The sequence below is a fragment of the Punctularia strigosozonata genome (genome assembly GCF_000264995.1).
Source record: "Punctularia strigosozonata HHB-11173 SS5 unplaced genomic scaffold PUNSTscaffold_1, whole genome shotgun sequence".
Taxonomy (NCBI): domain Eukaryota; kingdom Fungi; phylum Basidiomycota; class Agaricomycetes; order Corticiales; family Punctulariaceae; genus Punctularia; species Punctularia strigosozonata.
Window position 1 is genome coordinate 603772 of NW_006767433.1, and position 20802 is coordinate 624573.

Below are 20802 nucleotides of genomic sequence, written 5' to 3' on the forward strand. Positions count from 1 at the left end.
GATCGCGAGGAGACTCAAAGTCGTTCGAGGAAAACGGCAAGTTGCCCATGTCATCCGCGAATGAGGCTCTGATGGGTGTCGGAAGAGGGCTCAGTCCTCTCCGGCTGGAGGCGCCGCCCGGTGACGCGCCAAGTTTGAAAGGCAGCGAGAAGAGACTGGAAAGGCCGGGCGTGGGGGAGCGAGCGCGCGAAATCGAGCGCTTGCCTCTGATCGAAGAAAGAGCGGGTGTTCTCCTGGTGGTGGACGGCCTGCGCAGCCGTCGCCTTGGCGTCTGGCGATATGTCAAAAAACGACTTCGGCAGCGAGTTGGTGCGCGTGCGCGCATGCTTGGGGCGGGGCGGCTCCGGCGTGGCGGTCGGGTTGGGCGCCGCCCTCTCCGCGCGGGTTTGCGATCGCGAGTTGGACCTCCGAAACAGATCTAGGGTCGACCGGGAGTTGTCCCGTCTTGTTTGAAGCGGCACCGAGAAGGACAGGTCCGGCGGCGGGACGCGATCGAGTGTCGAGCAGACGAGCTCGTTGAACTCGGCCACGGAGAAAGCAGGCTGGCGGTTCATGGCGGGATCCGCGGCTAGAGCGACGGCAGGCTCAGAAAAAGGGCGTAGGACAACAGCCGGTATATGGACAAAAGAGAGTGGAGGTCAACGATGTTGAACGAGCGGACACAGCATGGGACTGCTGAGAGAGACAGAGAAAAACAGACGCGGGGCGGGGGCGAATCCCAAAAGACAGGTGTCTTTTTAGAGAAAAAATCCGGGGCCGGGTGAGCGCGTGCGGTTTGAGCGCGGTGCGAGAAGCGGCAGGTGACCGATGTCCGACGTGGAGAGATCGTCGGCCGCGATCAATAAATCTCGAGATGCGCCTCAAACGTGACGAAGGCGTGTTTTCTGGGCAGGCGGGCTGCCCGATGCGGAAATTGGCGACGTGATTCGCAAGCGCCAACCGCCGGGACTCCGGGGGCATGCTTCCCCCGGGATGTTGAAGAAGACTACTGGAGTCGATGTGCAGCTCCGCATCTACAAGCTTGGGTACGAAGATCCCTGGAGTTGCTCAGGCCAGTCCGCCGGGAGCCAGCGAAGATTTGAGCATGGCGTCATCACTTCCCAGCAAGCTTGACGACGAAACAGCTGCAGGGAGTAACGGACACGGAAGACGTCCGGACGTACTTATGCCTCGAAGGTTTCTCGACGCTCGACGTCGACTAATCACGATTCGGATAAGGTCGACACGACCGTGACGCGCGTCGCGCACGTTGCGTCACGAACAGAGCAACTTGCACGTGATCGTGACGCCAGAAAAAAGTTGAAGCGACGCCCCCTGCGACGGTGCGACCTAGCGAAGTCGTTTCGTCCCTGGAATCGAAAGCCAGATCTTTGTCAATGTTGTTAATCCTGCAGACGACTAGAGTTTACATGGGCATCCTCTTACGATAGAATTCGTGGCGCAGAACAATTGACCTCTACCGCTGGTGACGGCGCTGGGATATGATCATCGATGAGAAGTCCAGGTCCTGATACAATTCCTGCAGAGGTGCGGCGCCTTGACGAGCTGCATTCCTCTCAGAAAATCATGCATTTGTCCAGCTTCGTGTTTATCCGGAGGGTTAGGGAAAGGGTCGCTTTATTATCGTCCGATCGCGAAATATCGCCATTGTGTTTGTCTGGCGCTTATATGCACCGCGACCACCAGTCACCTGGCGTGGTCGATCATACAGGGCGCGCCAGCGAAGAACGTGTCCGTATCACCGACACTTGGGGTTCACGCGAAAACATCGAGACAAGCCCAAGAATAATAGCGTCTGTGTGCTATATCACTAGGCAGTACACCTTGCTAGGTCATGCGTACTGCGGAGAAGCTGGTGTTTCGTTGGCTGACCTCGTTTTATGCGTACGATGATTTCATAGGATCCTACGATGCGTTCCCCCGAAAGCTCACCGGCCGTCCGGCCTACGATCGCTGTCAACCGTATCAGATGGTTAAAACAATCAGACAAAGAGAGCGCGCGCACGTCTTCTTTGTTCTCTGACACTAGCACTATCCGCGGGGCCGAAGTCACGACTCTTACTGATCGGTCGGCGGCGAGGGCGTGCATGACCGACGAATTGCGACGGCGCCTGCCTTGAGCGTCGATGGATCACAGCAAGGGGGCACATCAAGATTTCCCCCTAGCCCTTGGCAGACCCTATCGCGGCCATATCATCCCCAGTTCACGCTGTCATCTCTGCATATATTCATCATCTCTCTCCGCACTAGCTCCAGATGGAAATCAAAATAGGTCGCGCCTCCTTTACCGGGCTATTCCCCGGTTCGGTCATATCCTTGCAGCGCCTCCTGCCAATCCACTTATCCGTGCCCAGACCATCATCTCAGTTTGATCTCCTCATCCGGGTCGCGGTAACCCACGCGCCTGCCGGCCACCTGGACGGCCATTTCTTTGCCGACGGGGCGACATAGGCAATAATCAGTATCCAGCAGGCTATCGTATGTCTATATCCTCACTGCCCCACCACACACAAGGTTCGGGTGCCTTCGTCGAGCACCAGAAAGAATACCACATGCTAAGTTGCGTCCAGAATCGATGGGTTTTACCGCTTCAGGAAGCGTAGAATCCCCACCTACGTTAATCTTTCCTTTTTCGAGCGTCGGGTGACCCACTGGAACCACTTTGCACCTCGGGAGCTCAGGGCACTCCTGTCTGCACTCTCTTGTGTCGGCTCCGCGCGCTTCAGGGCCTCTCGTTTCAATAGGGGTTATTACGGAGAGCATGTGGGTCCAGTCCACGCTTTGAGCCTTAGCCTGCGTTGTACGGCCCCTGACTACGAGCTTTTTGTAGCACTTTTAAGTCTTTAACGACGCCACAAGCCGCCGATGGCTAAGGGCTGTGCCGCCGGTGACTACGGAACTGATCTAGATCGTGAACGCCCGATAGCCCAGGATATCACATGCAGTTTCGCTCGTCTTTCTCGACGGTGATAGTCCATGGTCCGGTCACCTATCAGAATCCTTGGAAAGATCAGAGATCGGCACTACCGATGTATGTCGCGAAGACACCAGTCCGCCAACCCTCTCGTCCCGCGGCTCTTGCGCCCAGCGGCTGACTCAGAACGAAACGCAAAGCGCCTGTTGCGGTTTACGTGTTCAGGAGACGCCCCCCACAATGGCCCACAATGTGTGCTTTAACTTCACCGCGAGTGTGGCCTCAGCGACCAGGACCGATTCGGCGCAGTTCCATATGCGTCCCATCAGCAGGTTCCTGCGACCTTCCCTCGATCGTCTTTCGCGGCTACCCAACCATCCCCGCGGAGATGGCTATTTCTCCGAGGGTGCTCATTACCAGCGTACCTCGCGTCCGCAAGGCGTCGTACTATTGTCGGAGTTGCCTCTTGCGGACATGTCCACGCTTAATCTTAATGGATCGCGTGCCTTGCACCTGTTCTGGTGTGGCGCGAAGAATACCCCCTGACATTTCTCCGAACGCTCGGCCAACAGTTTCCCTGTTCGGAGCGCATGGGCCGCATCACCGTTCTGCTGGTCTTCTCCTCCTATTCACAGTATCAGCGCTCTTGGAGCGCGAAGCACGCCACACGAAGTGGCCCTTCGGGAAGCGCGATAATCATGTCATGCACCAAGGATGCGAGCGTACGTCCATGCAACTATCCGTGGCCGCAGGCTTATCGGCTACGGGTACAGTTGCATCGCCGATCACCGACTGTATACAATTGGCTCGCGAACGGGAACGAGGCTACCGACCTCCTGTCGGCACTCGGCAGATCGCAAAGAAAAAAAAAGACGGGCTCGACTCTCATCAAAAGGACGAATATCCCGACCCCTATTCCAGGATGTTTCACGCAATAAGGTTTCCAGGCCACTGGCTGGGGCGCTGACATGTGCGGCCCGATAATGGGGCATGAGGCGATCGTGGCCGTTGTTTGTCTTCCCCCCCCCCCTCTCCTTTGCTGCGTCCTGATTGACCGGCCGGACCGACCGTTCGACTTGAAAAGCCGGGTTGGTAGCCGAGACACAGCACCTCTTCCCTCCCCGGCCCACTCGCCCCCACAACTCCCCTCCCCCTTCCGCGCCAAAGCGGTGCCAGTGAAATTCGCCTTCTATAGTCACCGGCCTGCCCTGCCACCGCCGCCATGATCGTCAAATCATCGACTCATTCTCCTCATCTCGAGCTCCTCAACTACACTGGCTCCGTGCCTCGCCCTGGCGCGACCATCGCCGCCACCGTCCGCGTTCATAGCAAAATCCCCGACAATATCTACTTCGGCCTGTCGGTTGACGACCAGGATCTGGGGACGAATGTCCAACAGGGCCAGAGGGACGGCGAGTTCACCCTGTTCGCCTTCGCACCGAGGTGCGACGCCCTCCGCGGTCGCTTGGCCGTTCAATTCAAGCAAGGATGTTTCGCCAAGACGATCCTTTGCGGGACCATAACGTATGGAAGCTCTGGTACGTTCGTCACAGGCGTCACCACAAGGATCATTCGATTAAAACTATCCTGTAGATGCGTCGTTGCCCCCGCCCGCCGTCTTCGCCGTCTCCGTGACTGGCAAGAAGAAGTCGTTGACCAGGCACCGACGGATCAATTCTCGTCGCCCTACGCCTGCTTCGTCAAGACGACAGCCCTCGTCTATGCCTCGTCACAATACCCGACCACTCCCCTCTCAGTCAGCCAACATCTTCGAGGACGTCTCGCTCGCCGTCATGCGCATCAGCACCGCCGAGAAAGACCCCCAGCTCGTTCATCTCGGCGAACCGCACCTTGAGATCATTACGCCCACGTATAGCATGACAGTCAACTGGACTCGCGAGGAATTTGAGGCGAAGCGACGTCTTGTCCGCTTCGTCCGCACCGTGCAGGGGAGCAAGATCCAACTTCACTGCGAGGCGATTACTCAGGAGCGGTATGACGAGCAAAAGGGCCTCGATCAATGGCTCGACAACGAGATCACCATCTCCTGTATTTGGCGCGAGGATACGAGATCATACTGCTTCACGTCTGTCAACGTGATCGACCTCCTCGAGATGCTTCTCACCAGGGATGCCCGAGAAGAGTTTCCGGCATCTGAAAAGGGTAGCATCAGACGGTATGTTCGCATTCGCCTCTGGCCCGCCCCGTGCACTAACTTGAATATTCTCTAGGAACCTTGATAACTTGGGGCCGACCACCGTATCGAAGGATCGCCATGGACTCGAGCGGGTGTTCAAGACAATCATGATGTTCCCAGAGCCGAAGCCGTTCACCATCGAAAAGACAGTCAAGGTATTCGATTGGATGGTCCTCGAGAAGGCGCTGAAGCGTGCGGTAGCTAAATACGTATGTTTCTGGACTTGTCCGCGCCCTGAACCGTCGACTCATGTAGTACCTTGCAGGGCGTCTTCTCCACCACCGGTGACGGGACTGTACTTGCTGAAAGCCCCGTACCGACAGAAATGCCAAGCCTCGACTTCGGTGAATCTCCCTACTTTGCGTCGTCGCCTTCAACTGTCGGCAGCGATGATTCGCCTTCCCCCTCGCCGTCCTTGGAAACCCCCGTGATTATCAGCACGTTCGCCCCACCCTCGATGGCTGCCCCTCCCTCCGCTCCGCGCACCGACGTTTGGATGCCCGCTCAGTCTCCTATGGCCTCTAACGATTACGCTGGCTACAGCTCCAACGGGTTCTTCTTCGACTACGGCACCCAAAGCAGCGACAGCTGCTCTAGCAGCCATCAAGCTGATATGCCGCCTGCTGAATGGCAACCGGAGTGCCCCTACGACGATCCCTACACGACGGCAGGAGACTTCAACGGCTGTGCCGCGCCTTCCTTCTACTCATTGTGATTGCACTGCGTTATTGACATGACGGCTGGTATACTCCTCCAGAGACTCTACGGTTGTACGGTTTACCTTACTCTGTTTCGTGTGTATATTTATCATTATATGCTGCCGGTTCGTCGCTGTAAGCTTACTGTAGATTATGTTCGGTGGCCCCTCTGCGACCTAGTTTGTTGCTTATCTGCGTCTTGTACATCCCTTAGGCGAGCAATTTATAGCCGATTACCTCCCTTGTGAGATTTTGAGAATAAATCAAACTCAATTCATGGTCTGCCACTACGACTACTACCACGACTTCGACGGGCAAGGGAGCGTACTGTCAGCGATAATGCGCGTGTCCACTACTCAGAGCCCTATGCACCGCATCATACATTTCGTCGCATTCCCTGCTTCTCGCGTCCACGCCGCCGATAGGCGCCTGATACGCTTCTCGGCACATATCTTGTCTTTCTGGCATGTAGTGAGGGGAAGCCTGCGAGGGTTGCGACGCATAGTGTCGATTGATCGAAGGCGTATAACGGGGGCGCAGAGGCGCAGGAGGGAGGGGCTTCGAGTAGCGGGCGCCACCCTCGTGGTGCATCAGAGGCTCTGAAGGCATTCTCGCCGGCGTCAAAACGCGTACTCGTTCCTGAGCCCCACCGAAAGGAACAGCGGAGTCCGTTGCACGGCGATCGATGTGTGGCGATGCCGGTCCCGCAGCACCGGCCTGGCGGAATGCTCTGACGGGAGCGGTCCCGAAGTTCCTCGACATGCGCATCGAGTCCGTCGACCGGTACTCGAAATCTTGGTTGAGGGCGGGCCAGCATGGTTCATGGGTTACAGGTCGTGGCTCAGCCCCCATAGACCCAGGAGCATAATCCCATCTAGAGCTCCTCCGAGGAATCGCGGTATATCGCTCATTGGGACCATAGGAAGGTTCAGAGTATAAGGTCGGGACGAACGCCTCCGAGCCACCCTTCTCGTTCTTTAGGCTCCTTGTCGTGCTGCCATAAGCGAGCGGATGGCTGAGGGTCGTTCGGAGACTGCTTTTCTCCATGTTGGCTAAGGACTCCAGTCGGTCTTGCCTGAGCTTCCTATGTTGCCTCCAAGCAAGGCATAGGGCTACCAGCAGAACGGCTCCAACCATCGAGAGTGGGACCGCGTATGCCGCAACTGGCGGCGGCCTGCGAGCTTTATCGAGCGCTGCTTGAGTAGTATCATTGTTACCGGTGGGCGATGCCGCTGCCGAAGTACCGGCAGTAGAGTTATCCGACGTTGCGCTGATAGCTAAGGGGACAGAGGTCAAAAGATGTCGCCTGAGCATTCGCATGATAGCTAACTCACAAGACAGCGAGAACGTAGGCGAAATGCTCTGCTGGCCTGAAGAATCCTCCATTTGCAAATAAAATGTCGCCTCGGCAGCGACATTCGGTGCAGCTCTGCGCAGAGCGTGATCAGTCAAGATGAAAACAACTCGAAACAACCGAGAACAACCCACAAGATGGCGACATACGTCCCATCGACGTCTTGGACCTCGGGAGTCAAGGGATCTCCGCACGAAGTATTCTCCTGCCCGGCAGTATCAACATCACCGGCGGCATCTGAATCAACGGCTTTGACTCCATCTGCTTGCTCCCCGTCGGAATCCTCCGGTGTTGCATCTTCATGAACCGCATCGTCCTCTGAATCGCCATCCGAACCGTTCGCCAACCCATCCCCGTCTTCGTTGCCATCGTGCGAGTTACGCGTCAAGACTATGGATTGGCTACGTGAAGCGCGGTTTCGTAGCGCACGCCGACTTGATCTCGAATACCCATGCGATGGGCGCAAGACCACATGAGAGGGCATGATTGAGCGGCGGCGTGCGGAGGAACCGTCGTCTGGCACGCATAAGCGGAAAGATGGCGTGTCGACCTCTTGCTTTGACGACCACTTGACGCTGAGGCTGCTCCCGGAGTCAAAAGCGCTGCCGCTGGTTGGGCTGATCCAGTTAACGTCGCTGAGATCCCGCCGAACGGATGCTCCAACACCAGGGATAAGCAGTATAAAGGCAAGAAGGACAGACGCGCTGATTGATCGAGGATTATTCATGCTGAGCGAAGCTTGTTATATGCGCGAAGTAGCTTGTTGGAGAAGTCGGCGGAAGCGGAGAGCTTCGACAAAGGAGAGGTCCGGCCTCGGAAAACGAAAGGAATGGGTTTTATAGATTGTTCCCGACCAGGCGGAGTACAGACCAGCTGGAACGAAAGATGGTAAGAGGACACAGGCAAGAGGCAAAAGAGCAACGACCACGAACCTCGACTGCCTGTCAACAAACTGACATTGCTGGCAGATATGACGGACCCTGACGTGTTCGTGATTCTTTGCCCTGAAGAATCTTCCAAATAGATCTGACGAAATTCCGCCTTCATATTCATGATGAAGGTAAGCCAGAAAACCTACGGGTGGACAGAAAGGCCTTATTACGCACTGTGATACCCCAAACTCGACAACAACGACGCAGGTAGATGGCTGATGACAGGCTAACCGGAGCATCTGGCGAGACCACATAGCCTTTCCACGAGCAACTGTAAAAGTGTACAGTTCATTACGATGCTGCGTTTACTAGATTATCGCCGACGGCGTAGCATGCATCTTGCTCGAGGAGAGCACCGCACAAAAATTGCATCGTTTTTGGAGATCGGAGTTGATGATCTTTTGCCTGGCATGTATTCGCAGAGATCTAATATAATTTGCCGTCCCTTCACTACGTGTGAGGTTTTCGTTGGAAGGAAACACGATGTGGCAGACGTTGCAGGGACGTTGGCAAGCATCCAGCAAAGCGATCCGGTGGCGTGAGAAATCGTCCACGCGCGCAGAGACAGTGCGCTTGCCGAGTGGCACGTCGTTAACCTGGACCACATCCCGATTCCAAGGGCGACTCCGTGGCACATAGCGGATTCATGAGCAACTCTGAAACAATCTCCAGGTATATAAGGCCAATTCCTGCATCAAGGGTGGACTCATCGGGGTGATCCACTGCTTTGATACGCCTGCACGAACCTAAACACTATATGTTCAACAAATCATTGGCTTTCGCCTCTCGGCCGCGTCCTTCGTCGCGGCCGTTACGACAGGAAACGTAGTTGCTAACGTCAGCGTACACCTAATGCTGCTGAATGGCTATCCAACCGGCCAAAGCGACTACTATTGCGTCACGGTTTTAGCAGAATGCAACCACAAGCCGTTACGCGATGGATTCAATCCAATCTGTATTAACCACTCTCCCTGGGTAACACAGATAATTGCCCCTCGACGACGCCGTTATTTTCCGTTGACAGGATTACTTGTAGTGCAACCTCATCAACAGCTATAGGGCTCTCAACTAGCAAGCGGAGAGCCTCAGACTGATTCTCAAGCATGCATCATTACGCCGGACTTTTGCCTGCCGCACTATTCTTGACGTCGGGTTGGCATTCATATAATACAAGTCATGAAGTACTCACGTATTATGTGATGTCCACTCTTGTCGTCATCTCTGGTTGTATGTGGATTGGGGTGATGCCGGCGCAGAGCATTTACCCTTCTTGCACCGGCAGCAAGTGCCTCTATTGATCGTAGGGTGTACCAGTGATATGTCCTCGCATCGATGTTTGAGTTTCTGTATTTGGCTACGCTACAGTTCCGCGTGTGATCCTTATAAAGGTAGAAACCGGATGGGCAGATGCAAAGAGAGAGACAAAGCGGAGATGTTACAGGGTCGGAGGAGTACCAATTGTACAATATCCACGGCGAGATCAAGTCCACACAGTCGAGTTCCAATATCCGTATTCATATCCGAGTCTCGATTCATCGGGAGCTTTGAAGCCCTGAACTGTTGTATTCGTGTGCGCGTAGGACAGCACCCAGTTACAAGGTGACTTGTGCCGAATCAAGTTGCCGGGCGAGGAAGTTGCTCATAGTCAGAGGGTAAGAGCGAAACTCGTCCTCATGAGGGACGACGTTAGCAAGGCAGGGGCAGGGTGTGTATTTGCTGGGTTGTCACGTGGCGATATGTGCCGCGTTTCTTGCCCAGACCAGAGCGCGTGCTATAACGGCTCATCAAGGAGGAACGTCCTGTGGGCGCGGATGCGCGGAACGCGCGCGATTACGTCGGCGGCGGTGGAGGTGGAGGTGACCACGGTGGTTACCTCGGGCTTTTCAAGAGAAGCGGACGTCATGGGGAGGGGAGCCGCGGGTGCTGCATCAGTGGAGAGGCGAGCAGGGGCGGAATTAGATCGCTGTCTGGGGCAAGAACGCGGGGCGGGGTCGTAGATGTCCTCAAAGTTGAGCTTGAACTCGGTCGTAGAAGGGCGGGCATAGATGTCCTCGAAGTTGAACTTGAGCAGTGCCATGGAGGGACGAGCGTAAACGTCCTCGAAGTTGAATCTGAGCTCCACCATGGAGGGACACTCGAAGGCATCCACGAAGTTCAGCGTGAGCTGGGCCTGTCGTTATCGTAATATCCGAGATGAGTATACGATGTTAGAGAGAGGGTGACCTATTCTCACCATTGTAGGGTAATCCATGATCGTTTCACCAGCACGGTCAGTGCATTTTGCGGTGGAGGCATTGTTACATTTGGTGCCGCCAGTGCTGAGGACCCGAAAGTATGCGGGGAAATTGATGGCGACGAAAGCGCTGGTCAGAGCTTCTTCGTCCACCTCCGTGCAGGTCAGGAGGTAAAACAATGGTTTGAAGAAGATGACAATAAAGGTCAGGATGATATCGATGAACCCGAACATCACGATGTGATGTCTGAATGACAGGGTAGGTTGCAGCGAGTGTAAGTCCAGGAGGAAGGCGTCGAGAGAGTAGAGGTCGCGGTAGCTAGAAGGCAACTTCTGGAAAGGTTTGGGCGCATCTGAGCCCGGTTTATGACCCTCGGATCGCGGATGGTCCTCTGAAAGTTAATCCGCATAGAAGGTGGAAGGAGGCACGGAACGGTGCGATCGAGACCGCCTGTGCTCCGGTCAAATGCCGAGTTAGTCCGCGTTCCGCAAACAGAAACGGTGGCTTATTCTGTTGCATTTCCTGTACCATCTGGTGCGGGACGAAACGAGAAGGAAGTGAGTCCACGTAGCAGATGGAAAGGGGGGGCCGGAAAGCACGATGGACTCGTCCGGCGCTCGGATTGACCACAAAGCTGGTTGCCGAGACATTCGCGCTCCCGCAAAGGCAAACCGTAAGCGGCTTAATTCGATGTTGTATGCTTTCAGCGTACGGGAGTCTTGGAGAAAGGGGGTTCGAATGTCTCTTCGCGAACACAGTTAACGTGTCGTCTCAATGTAGCTACAGCACCGCACGCAGAGTGAGTTCAGAGGTGTCGTATGCATTGAGAGGGTATGATTACGAGTGCGCGCAGGTACGCACTCAGTGAGCATACACAATATACTGGACGGTTTCAATCGTGGCCTGGTGTCTCTTGGTGTAATTCGTCCGTCGCAGTCGAACCGGTCATGAAGCCCATGGTCAGACAAGCCAGTACTAGCCCGTGGGGCAGAGCTGAGCTCCAGCCGTCAATGGCTTTGACATCGTTGTAAACATCAAATTTTGAGGTCGACGTCGTAGTTTCCAGCCTCGTCGCACATGTGACTGTGACTCCATGTGACACGACCTACTCTGCGTCCGCTTTCACGCGTTCGTCCAAGCGTGACCACATCTGCTTTTTATTACCCGGGAGGGCGGGGACGCGCTATTTTCCTGTCTGAAGAGCTTACACGTTGCGCTACGGACCAGAACGATTCCTCAGCATTGTCAAGTCAGCATTCAATCAGATCATTGGCGTGTTTGACGACCGACAAAGGTGAAGCCCCCGTATATGTCACCGAGTGTCAGCCTTACTGATAGCTCAGCATTGAATGTCGAGTCCAGTCGAATGAACTCGCGCCATTGCAGCACATGTAGCTGCCCCGCAGTGCGCGCCGATGACCGTCACGAGCTCCTCGCGGCGTTCTCACCAGAACGCCTACATCATCTCGAAGAACTCGAACGTGTGTCGGAACGGACGAAAAAGGCTCTCTTCGACTTGCGCGGCGAACACAACGCGTCATTACCCATCAATCATCTCCCAATCGAGATTCTCTCCCGAATTATGGTCCTTGCCCAGAACACCCGTGTAAACACCGTGGATGAATGGCATCAATCGAGCGAATGGTCCCCCGAGTGTGTCCAGGTCTGCTCGCACTGGCGGAGCGTTGCCCTGGGTACCTCAGGGCTGTGGAATCGTCTAAATCTTCAACGTCCGGAGCTTGCCGTAGCTTTGTGCGAGCGTTTTACCAGGATTCCACTCTGCGTCGTCTATGACGCATTCGATGCACATCCTACGAGTGAAACCGTCCTCAAACGTATCATTTTCCAACAACCTTCCCGCATCTCCGAGCTCGAGCTTTGGGCGCAGTTCAAGGTCATCCTGCCAACGCTACGGCAGTTCCAGTCGTATGCGCCCGTCTTAAGGACGCTCCACCTCGCATCCGCCAAGATAATCGAGTTAGATCAGGAGAAGGAACTCTTTGAATGCCTGAAAGGACTCCATGCACCAAACCTTCATTCGTTGGTCCTCTATAACTTCCCTTCCTTCTGGCCATGGGCCTCTCGATGGTTCAGATCGCTCGATATGAGATGCATTGTATTGATACAGAACCTGGATCCTGAATACGTATCAACCCCACCCGCACTGAACAACGTACTCGACACGCTGGAGTCATTCCCCCGCCTCGAGAAGCTATTCCTAGATAACCTACCCAAGGTGGTCCCAGCTCTACCCCCAGGGTCCGAACGCAAGATCGCTCTTCACGCTCTTCGCGAGGTCACCTTATCAGGCCCATGCCAGGATTGCGTGTCGCTTCTCCGATGTCTGACACTTGCCCCAACGGCCTGTCTCGACGTGTCCTGCGACATGGACGCTGAGCACCTCCCCGACCTGTGGGACATGGTCAAACGCACCGTAACTCCTGGCCCCATCCGATTTGACATCACCGACTCAACCATCTCCTTAAAATGCGGTCCGCGCGACCACGAAAACTCGTTATTGCTCCGACCCGTACCCAGCGATAAACACAACGAGTTGTTGCTAAGTCTCAGCCAACTGTGTCTTTCGTGCTTGGATCCCTCTTGTTCAGTCACCCTGGCAGGCAGCTTGGCAGGGCCATCCCCCGACGTCCATCCCCTCCTTCGCAGCTTCCGCAACGTACGGCGCCTCAACTTGAAAGGCGGGGATATGGTTGCCGCCATAATCCACGCTCTGCATCACCACCGTACGCAAGCCGATGGAGATCCCTTGCTCCCTGAGCTCGTCAGCTTGCGTATCGTAGCCGCGAAGCACACCTCCAGAGGAGAGTGGTTCGGTCAATGCCGTGCCGAGTTGGCAAGGAGATGTAAATCTACGTCCCGCGAGGGCCAGGTACCCTTCAAGACGCTGATACTGGAACGCTGCAGCGGATTGGACGCGTCGGAGCTGGAGCTGCTCCGAGAGATCGTGCCAAAGTTGGTGCTAAGGCAGGTTCAGACCGTGTCGGTTTCGCAGTGACTGTTTCGATCGTTTGAGCCGGGAACGAGCTTCGGCGAATACCAATCCGCCGTCCGTACAGCCAACGTCGGATGCTCGACTGTCTTGGATACTTATGTTGATAGTTTGATGTGAGTGACGTGCGTTCTTACAGGTTGAGGATTCGAGTTTTTGTTGACGTGTTCGTTTGACCCTCGACTTTAGCCCGGATGCTGCTGATTTCATGCGAAAGTTCTTCCCCCGGGATGGAAGCTTGCTCGCACTGCAATTGCCTACCCGTATTCGTATTCCATCAACACCGAAGCACCCGCCTCCAGAGTCCATGTGTTTTATGTTCAATTAGCAGAATATACAGTACGATGTGACTACGCAACACTGGATGAGTAATATATGTACATTGGGGTTGGCGGGGCGACGTCGACGACACGAGCCTCCGAATACATTCGTACTTAGTGACAATGATACAATATGGGACAGAACTCGACTGTGAGAACGAAATGGGCGAGTGCGATGCCACTGTGCAACACGGCGGGGCGGGGAGGGAATTAGTGCGATAACGAGGCAGGAGGGGCGATGGGGTTGCTATCGAGCGCGCAATATAATAGCAAATAATGTAGGGAGATATAGGACCCAGGGAAAACGATGCGCGAGAGAGGAAAGAACGACGCAGACGCCTCAAGCGCAGCGGGGGACGAAAACACACACCTGGCTCCAACCGCCACAACAGAGCTCTCCAGATCCAAAAAGCCGAAAGGAGAGAGAGAGAGAGGGACCGGAAGATCAGCCTGTCCTCCGCACCGACGCCGCCCTCGTCTTGCCCGCACCGCGCACCCTGAACCGCGTGCTGATGGCGCCCCCATCGGCGCCGAGCGGCGCAGGCCCGGGCAGGGTGCCCGTCCAGCCGTCCGGATGGTACCGCGACTGCTGCTGCGGAGCGCCCGCGCCCGCGTACGAGTCGCGCTCCTCCCAGATGCACGGCCCGGCCTCGGTGTCGACGACGACGGGCGAGGGGAGCTGATAACGCCGCTGTTGCTGCTGCCCGCGCCCGGCCGCACCGCCAGATCCGTGCGGTACGGGCGCCTCGAGCAACGACGTGCGGCCCATCGCCATCGCCACCGTCGCCGCGTCCGGGCCAGCGCCCGCGTGCGGGAAGGGGTAAACCCCCCCGCCGCCACCGCCGCCGCCACCACCTTGCTCGGGCGCGAGGTAGACCCGGTGCGGCGTCACGGGCGGGAGCGGGAGGACCGAGTCGCGCCGCTCGCACGCGATCTCAAAGTTGGCGAGGCTCTTCGGCACCCAGCTGTCCGACTTGGGGCGGCGGGTGCGCTTGCGCGTGGTAGAGGGCGGCATGCCCGCGGGGGAGCCCGAGCCCGAGCCCGAGTCGGACGGGGCCGCGGGGTGGTCCAGCGACGACGACGACGAGCCGGTGGCCTGTCGGGCGTGCGTATGGCCGCCGCGTTGCTGCTGCTGGGGGTGGGTGGAGGCGCCGGGCCAGCCGTGCGGGCCTCCGGTGGCGTGCATGTGCGCGGGGGCGCCCTGTTGGACGGCGTGCGCGACGGCGGTCGTGAGCGCGCCCATGCTGGGTGAGTCCTGGTCGACGGGCGGCAACTCGTTCCGCTCCCGGCAGCGCTTCATGTGCCGCGTCAGGTTCGACTGCACGCCGAACCGACGGCCGCAGATGTCGCATTGGAAGGCTGAGGGGGAGGAAAACGAAAGTCAGCATTGCAGTAGCGAAGAGACTACGAAACGGGGGGGCAAGGGGAGAGACGAGAAGCTGACCTTTTTCGCCGGTGTGCACGAGGAGATGCTTTCGCAGGGTGCTGGGACGGTCGAACGACTTGTGGCACATCCAGCACCCGTGCGACTTCTTGAGCTTGCGACCGGCGGGGCGAGAAGGGGCAGAACCGCTGGCGCTGCCTCCTGGGAGCATATGGAACGAACAGGGCTGCGCGTCCGTCGGGCTGTCGTGCACGGAGAGGTCGTAGTCCGACTGGAGCGAGTCCGGCTCGGAATAGGTCGCGGGGGGCGGCGTGATCGTCTGCTGCGGGCTAAACTCGGTCGCGATCATCGTCGACTGAGAATGCGAGACGGGATGGCCGACCAGGGCGGTCGGAGCGTTCGGCGGTTGGGAATGAGGGGATGCGAGATCGGGATATGAAGGGGCGCTGTATGCCGAAGGAAAGTAGGCGCCGTAGGCGCTCGCAGGGCCCGGATGATTAGCATTAAATGGCAGCCTGTAGCCAGAGGCTGTTTGGGAAGTCGTAGTAGCAGAAGGCGAGTTCGCGATGTCGTCCGCGAGGGATCGGGAGGCTGAGGCTGAGAGACGACGAGGGGGCAGATCGTGGTACGAGTAAGAATGAGAGTGCGCCACCGTCGGGCGCTGCTGCTGCGAAATACCGTAGCGGTAGTCGGTGGGATCGGCCATGGGCTCCGACTCGACCGGTGACGGATTATGCGGAATCGTGGCGGCCATGGGGTGGTGTTGACCGGGAGTAGCTCGACGATAATGTACGGGAGTGAAGAGGGCGGGGTCGGCGTTGGCCTGCGGAGACGCCTCGCCCGGGGAGGTGAACGAAATATGCGATGGCGCGTTCCAGTTCGGCTGGGCACCGGGGGCACCGTCGTACGCAAAGCTCGATTCGGCATAGTGTCCTCCTTCCGTGACGTACGAAGGCCTGGACACCGGAGAAGGCGCTGGAGGCTGAGATGAACCCGGGCCGGTGACGCCAGCGCTCCAGCCGTACACGCGCCCTGCGCCGGAGAGGACGGGCGCGGGGGCCCTGGCCGCGCTGGAGTCGTGCGCCGTCGGCCGCAACGCCGACGCGTCGGTGGCGCCGGCGCTGGCGGATCTCGCAGCGTAGGTTGACTGGCTGGCGAGCAGGTACGCGTATCCGTGGCCGGAGGCGGAGGAGTCCATGATGGGGAAGGAGGGGGCGGGAGGCGCCCGTAAAGGGGACGATCAACGGTAACGTTATATAGCCCTCCCTAATCGCCCGCGCGCACGCGTTCAGCCTTGCTGGCTGCTGTCCCCCCTTGACGCTTCGCCCGTCGCGGACAAGGGCGAGAGAGTTCGCCGTGCGGACAGTGGACTGTCATCCGCACCTGCTTTTGGCAGGCAGCCTGTCCGGACGCAGCTGCCGTACCGTGCGGTCTTGATTTCATCAGTTCCGAGCTGGCCATGGCCATCATTGCGGTAGTGGCTCGCACGCGGAAGCCGTATGCGGAGACGCGCGCTACACGGCCGTGTTTTCCTGGAGGCTCGATATCGCGTCGATGAAGTGCGAGATGTTGGCCACGTCGGACAAGAAACGCGCGATTTCCCACGAATCCGCGCGGGTTCGCGTTCCTCTCGCTCGATCCGCTGCGTCCCACTCGCCACCTTCCAGCGAGCCGGACGTCGAGCATGCCGTAAAAAAATCTCCCGCTCATATCTCTTGTCCCTCTCGTCGTCGCGCACAACCGGCATGGCCGCTCGACCAGCCTCAAGCGCGCCCAGAGTTAATTCACCGTCAACTACCGAAACGCCGGATCCTCGAGAGATTGACGTACGTGTCCGACGCAATCGGGGCGTGTTTTTCAAACGCGCCTTCGCTCGCCGCTCGATACGACAATACCATGACGCGCATCGTCAGCCTCCCCGATGACCCGGCGAGCCGTTCAGCAACCTTCACACCCTCCCGGCCATGCCACATGTTGTTACCAAACGCAATCGTTCGTGATAACGCCGGCCGGGCGCGATCTCCTGCCCGCCCATCGACCCCGCGTTACGCTCGCGATCGCCGGTGAGTTAGCTCAGCAATTAATGGTCCTCGAACGCGAGCCCGACAACGTTATTTCTTTCTATAGTAACGAACCACACCCCCCACCCCCCCAAATCGACGAGCAGATCTCCCTTTCCGGCTCTCACCAACGCCCACCGGATCTCATCGCCCGGGTTTCTTCACGCTTCACGGTTCCCGAAGTATTCAATCATCCGTCCGCTTCGACTTGCCTCATCGAGACGAACCATTCTTACGTACGTATATCATCTTGTTCTGTGACGAAAGAAAGAAAAAAAGCTTAAGTCTTGACGACGGCGCGTCATCATGTGGCGGGGTCCATACTAATGTGTTGCTACGAGGGAACCTCAACCCGCGTGTAAATGTCTCGGCCTTTGGTCGCCGACGTGGCCCGATATTATCAGCGTATGTATTCGCAGCCCTGGAGATCTTGACAAGTCCCCGAACATGCCCGCTGAATGAATCACTGGGGTCGGGATCGACCACCCACATCGGTCGGGTGTTGATTGCTCGACGTCGATAAACCCTCTCTCTTCACCGTCGTCTCCTGCGCTGACAGAGAGCGACAGAGCAAAACAAAAACGCGTTATGGTACATTGAACGCTTCGACGCTGATCGGTTAATTAAGAACGCCGCACAGCCCTCCCCGTCCCAATTCATTTCACCGTCGTTTCGCGTTCTATAGACCGGACTGGGCTTTATAACGGGGCTACGTAAATAAATAAAAAAGTTCAGCGGGACCTCGAATCCAATTTGAATCTACATTCGATGATCTCTCGACAGCGTCCTAACGCCGTGTTGAAGCCCGTTCTTGAACACCGCCGCAGTCGAGGCCCGAGGGACAGGGGCTGGGAACACGTCAAGCCTCCCCCCCCTAGGTTTCGTCCCTATCTCCGTGCGGGAGGGTCCAGCTCGCCGGGTTCGCCGCCCACGCCTTCAGGCTATGTATAGTCGCCTCCGCCTCTCACATGCGCGTCCTTCAAGGTTTTCATATTTTACGTCCCTACGGTTAACATCCTGAGTCGCTCAATGTTTCCCGGGCCAGCAGGGCCAGCGCGCCCCTGCTTCGCGGCATCGGGATCGTATATTACATGGCCTGGAGATAAATACCGTGGCCCCCCCCTCCTCACTCGTCGACCCGCTTTATCCCCCAGCTTGGGCCATCTCCCTTAGTGTTTCGTCCCCTCTCCCACACGTCCACACCGCAGTGAATTCCCGAGCTGCAGGTAGCTTCGCTCATCACAAAACGGCGAAACTGGGTCCACGGCGGTCCTAAACGAAATACATTACACCGGCAGATGGAGGCGGACGCGCTAGGTCGCATGCACGTGGTCATTCGCCGCCTATGCGATTTATCTTCCGTCCCCTTATCTCCCGTGGTGTCTTAACTCTTGGGATTCGGGTGTCTCCTGAAGCGGGTTTCGATGAACGACTCCGGGCGGAGGTGCTCTCCATGTATGCGGCTGGCGATTACGCGATCGCGCTTGTCGCGTACAAGACTGTTCTTCCGCCCCGGCGGCGCCGGATGCCTCTCGGTGTATGTAGGGTCAGGACCGAACCAATCGAGATCCATTCGTATAACAGTCGAGTTCACATGCGAACGGAGTATACAGGGTGGTACATAACGTATAACTTTATGAATCCATAATGGAGAGTAATACTACACCTGGCCCGATGGTTCTACATGATCATACCAGCGTTTCCATCTGTCTCACTATGTCGCGCGGACGTCAAGACGCAGAGGCTCGTCGTTAGGAGATCGTCAAGCGGTTGTGCGGGGTGAAGTATATGCTGGCGGGCGGGGCCATTATAACTTGCAGAGAGAGGAAACGTAGAACGTAGAACGTAGTAGCTATCGTGCCACGCAATCACGCAGCTCGGAACAGAGGACCGAAATATCTCAACGATCTCGCTCTGCCGAAGACGAGGGGCATTCCTTGGGCGCCTCGAAGGATGACTCGTGGCGCTGCTCCTCGTCGTATGCGTCGATACCAAACCCTGATTTGGGGCGATTCGGGGAGATGACCATCTGAGGGAAGACGGCCAACTCATGAGTAATCACAAGAAACGGCAAGTGCTTGGACACCAGAGGATATCTAACGTACGATGGAGTCCGGTTCGCGCCCTGTGCTTGACGAACGCATAAAGGTAGAGCGGATGGCCGCCGACGACACGGCGAGCTCGACCGCCGAGCGTCAGTCGGTCAGTCGGTTGGATAAGAGACAGAGGGACAGGCTTGGTGCTAACGTTCGAACACGATGAGATACACGCCCAGGTAGATGATTGAGACGATTGAAGAGATGGGCTCGGATGAGGCGCGGAGGCACCGGACGGTCGGCGACAGTTATCTGACATCGAGGGGAACTGGGAAGACAGGCGGCTGTCAGTCCTACGAATCCTCGCGCGACTCCAGGGAGAAAGAAGGACACTCACACAGATAACGTCGGTAATCGTGGCGGTCGAAGTGATCAAGCATGTTTCTGGTGCGTCGTTCAGTCACGCAGAACGGGATCAGGTGCTCGTCGACTTGGACGAACCGATCGTGAAGGCTGCAGGAATGAGGTTTAGACCGGATGATGGCAAGAACCGAGGAGGGCTTACACGGTATACGCTGGATGACCTGCCTCGTACTGTGCAGTACACGCCTTCTTCCTTTGGATAGATAGAAGACCGACGCCGCGGCGATGCACACGTCCGCGGAGGCGGCGATCGACAACCTATGTATAACATCGTAATGTATCAACAGGCCGAATGGGAAACACCCACGAGCGACCGTGTGCGCGGGGGGGAAGTCGACTTACCCGGATCGGACGCTCTATTCGAAGTCTTTCTCGTAGAGGCCCGCGATATCTCGGCTGGCATCGTGGAAGGCGCCGTAGGTGGTGATCATACTTAGCACGAGTACTACCACACAGAGCACCGCGCACAGCCTCGTGACAACGTACTAGCTACCGAGGACCCAGACGCGGGCGGTGAAGAACGCCAGTCCACGATGGTGGAAAGGAGGAGGTTCAGGTCCAGGGACCATATTCCACTTTCGAGCGCGCTGGGGTTAAAGTAATTCTGAATCGTGTCTGGGTGCGGATGTGTGTTCGAGTTTGGTCATCCGTTCTTCGGAGGGAAATATGGAACCGCTCCAGGTTCTACTCTCAGAAATACGTCGCGTGCGCGATCAGCGCGCAATGCGTGCCGTCCAACGCCCACAATAGCAAGATCTATTCACGGTGTTAATCTCACAGAGAATGGAAACCCAGCTCTGTATCTACTTACGAGAGTTTTCAGATAGGGAGGGTCCTTCGGATAGCTTGTGAAGTAGTTGTAGGATTGAAGAGTAGTGATGTCATACAGACTAAGGGAGATCTGGGGGTACAAAAACACATATCGACTCGGTCTGCACTCAAAATCTTGAGAAGGCCACCCCAACGTACAGGGCACTCAATGTAAGTCCTAGGTCGGGGAGGGTCGCGGACGACATATCGCGCTGGGGGACCAGGTAGAAGTAGGAGAACCCGTCGAATCGTGGTCAACCACCCGCTGCCGGGAACTTTAACGAGATCTGTCCTCAGATCGTGGGTGAGCGGCAGCATTCAAGGTCATGGGCACCCCGGTGAGGACGTGTTGTTGGAGTGGTTCATCATTGCACAGCGCGTGGGTGACTATCTCTGGTCCAGTCTTCCAGACGCCCTCTGCGGACAGCTG

At 57.0% G+C, this 20802-nt stretch overlaps 6 protein-coding genes across 6 annotated transcripts; 2 read left to right on the forward strand and 4 right to left on the reverse strand.

The window, feature by feature from the left end:
- Positions 1 to 50: 50 nt before the first annotated feature.
- On the reverse strand, positions 51 to 554 carry PUNSTDRAFT_128977 (uncharacterized protein; the record flags this gene model as incomplete). The annotated part of the gene is made up of 1 exon (XM_007378144.1): positions 51 to 554. One exon carries the CDS (start codon positions 552 to 554, stop codon positions 51 to 53), a length of 504 nt encoding a protein of 167 aa, XP_007378206.1.
- A 4237-nt stretch (positions 555 to 4791) lies between these two features.
- Positions 4792 to 5542, forward strand: PUNSTDRAFT_59302 (uncharacterized protein; the record flags this gene model as incomplete). The annotated part of the gene is made up of 2 exons (XM_007378145.1): positions 4792 to 5090; positions 5146 to 5542. 2 exons carry the CDS (start codon positions 4792 to 4794, stop codon positions 5540 to 5542), a joined length of 696 nt encoding a protein of 231 aa, XP_007378207.1.
- Positions 5543 to 6104: 562 nt separating this feature from the next.
- Positions 6105 to 7921, reverse strand: PUNSTDRAFT_48322 (uncharacterized protein). Its single transcript, XM_007378146.1, has 3 exons — positions 7298 to 7921; positions 7144 to 7238; positions 6105 to 7086 (listed from the first exon to the last, which is right to left on the reverse strand). The coding sequence occupies exons 1-3, from the start codon at positions 7888 to 7890 to the stop codon at positions 6140 to 6142; spliced, it is 1635 nt and encodes a 544-aa protein (XP_007378208.1). The 5' UTR covers positions 7891 to 7921; the 3' UTR covers positions 6105 to 6139.
- Positions 7922 to 9866: 1945 nt separating this feature from the next.
- PUNSTDRAFT_123392 (uncharacterized protein) lies at positions 9867 to 10950 on the reverse strand (the record flags this gene model as incomplete). The annotated part of the gene is made up of 2 exons (XM_007378147.1): positions 10329 to 10950; positions 9867 to 10265 (listed from the first exon to the last, which is right to left on the reverse strand). The coding sequence occupies exons 1-2, from the start codon at positions 10560 to 10562 to the stop codon at positions 9867 to 9869; spliced, it is 633 nt and encodes a 210-aa protein (XP_007378209.1). The 5' UTR covers positions 10563 to 10950.
- Positions 10951 to 11497: 547 nt separating this feature from the next.
- PUNSTDRAFT_48323 (uncharacterized protein) lies at positions 11498 to 13777 on the forward strand (the record flags this gene model as incomplete). The annotated part of the gene is made up of 3 exons (XM_007378148.1): positions 11498 to 11623; positions 11692 to 13455; positions 13529 to 13777. A coding segment is annotated over exon 2 (802 nt), but the record flags the coding sequence as incomplete, so codon positions are not given.
- Positions 13778 to 14104: 327 nt separating this feature from the next.
- On the reverse strand, positions 14105 to 16241 carry PUNSTDRAFT_128982 (uncharacterized protein; the record flags this gene model as incomplete). The annotated part of the gene is made up of 2 exons (XM_007378149.1): positions 14105 to 15018; positions 15104 to 16241. 2 exons carry the CDS (start codon positions 16239 to 16241, stop codon positions 14105 to 14107), a joined length of 2052 nt encoding a protein of 683 aa, XP_007378211.1.
- Positions 16242 to 20802: the final 4561 nt, after the last annotated feature.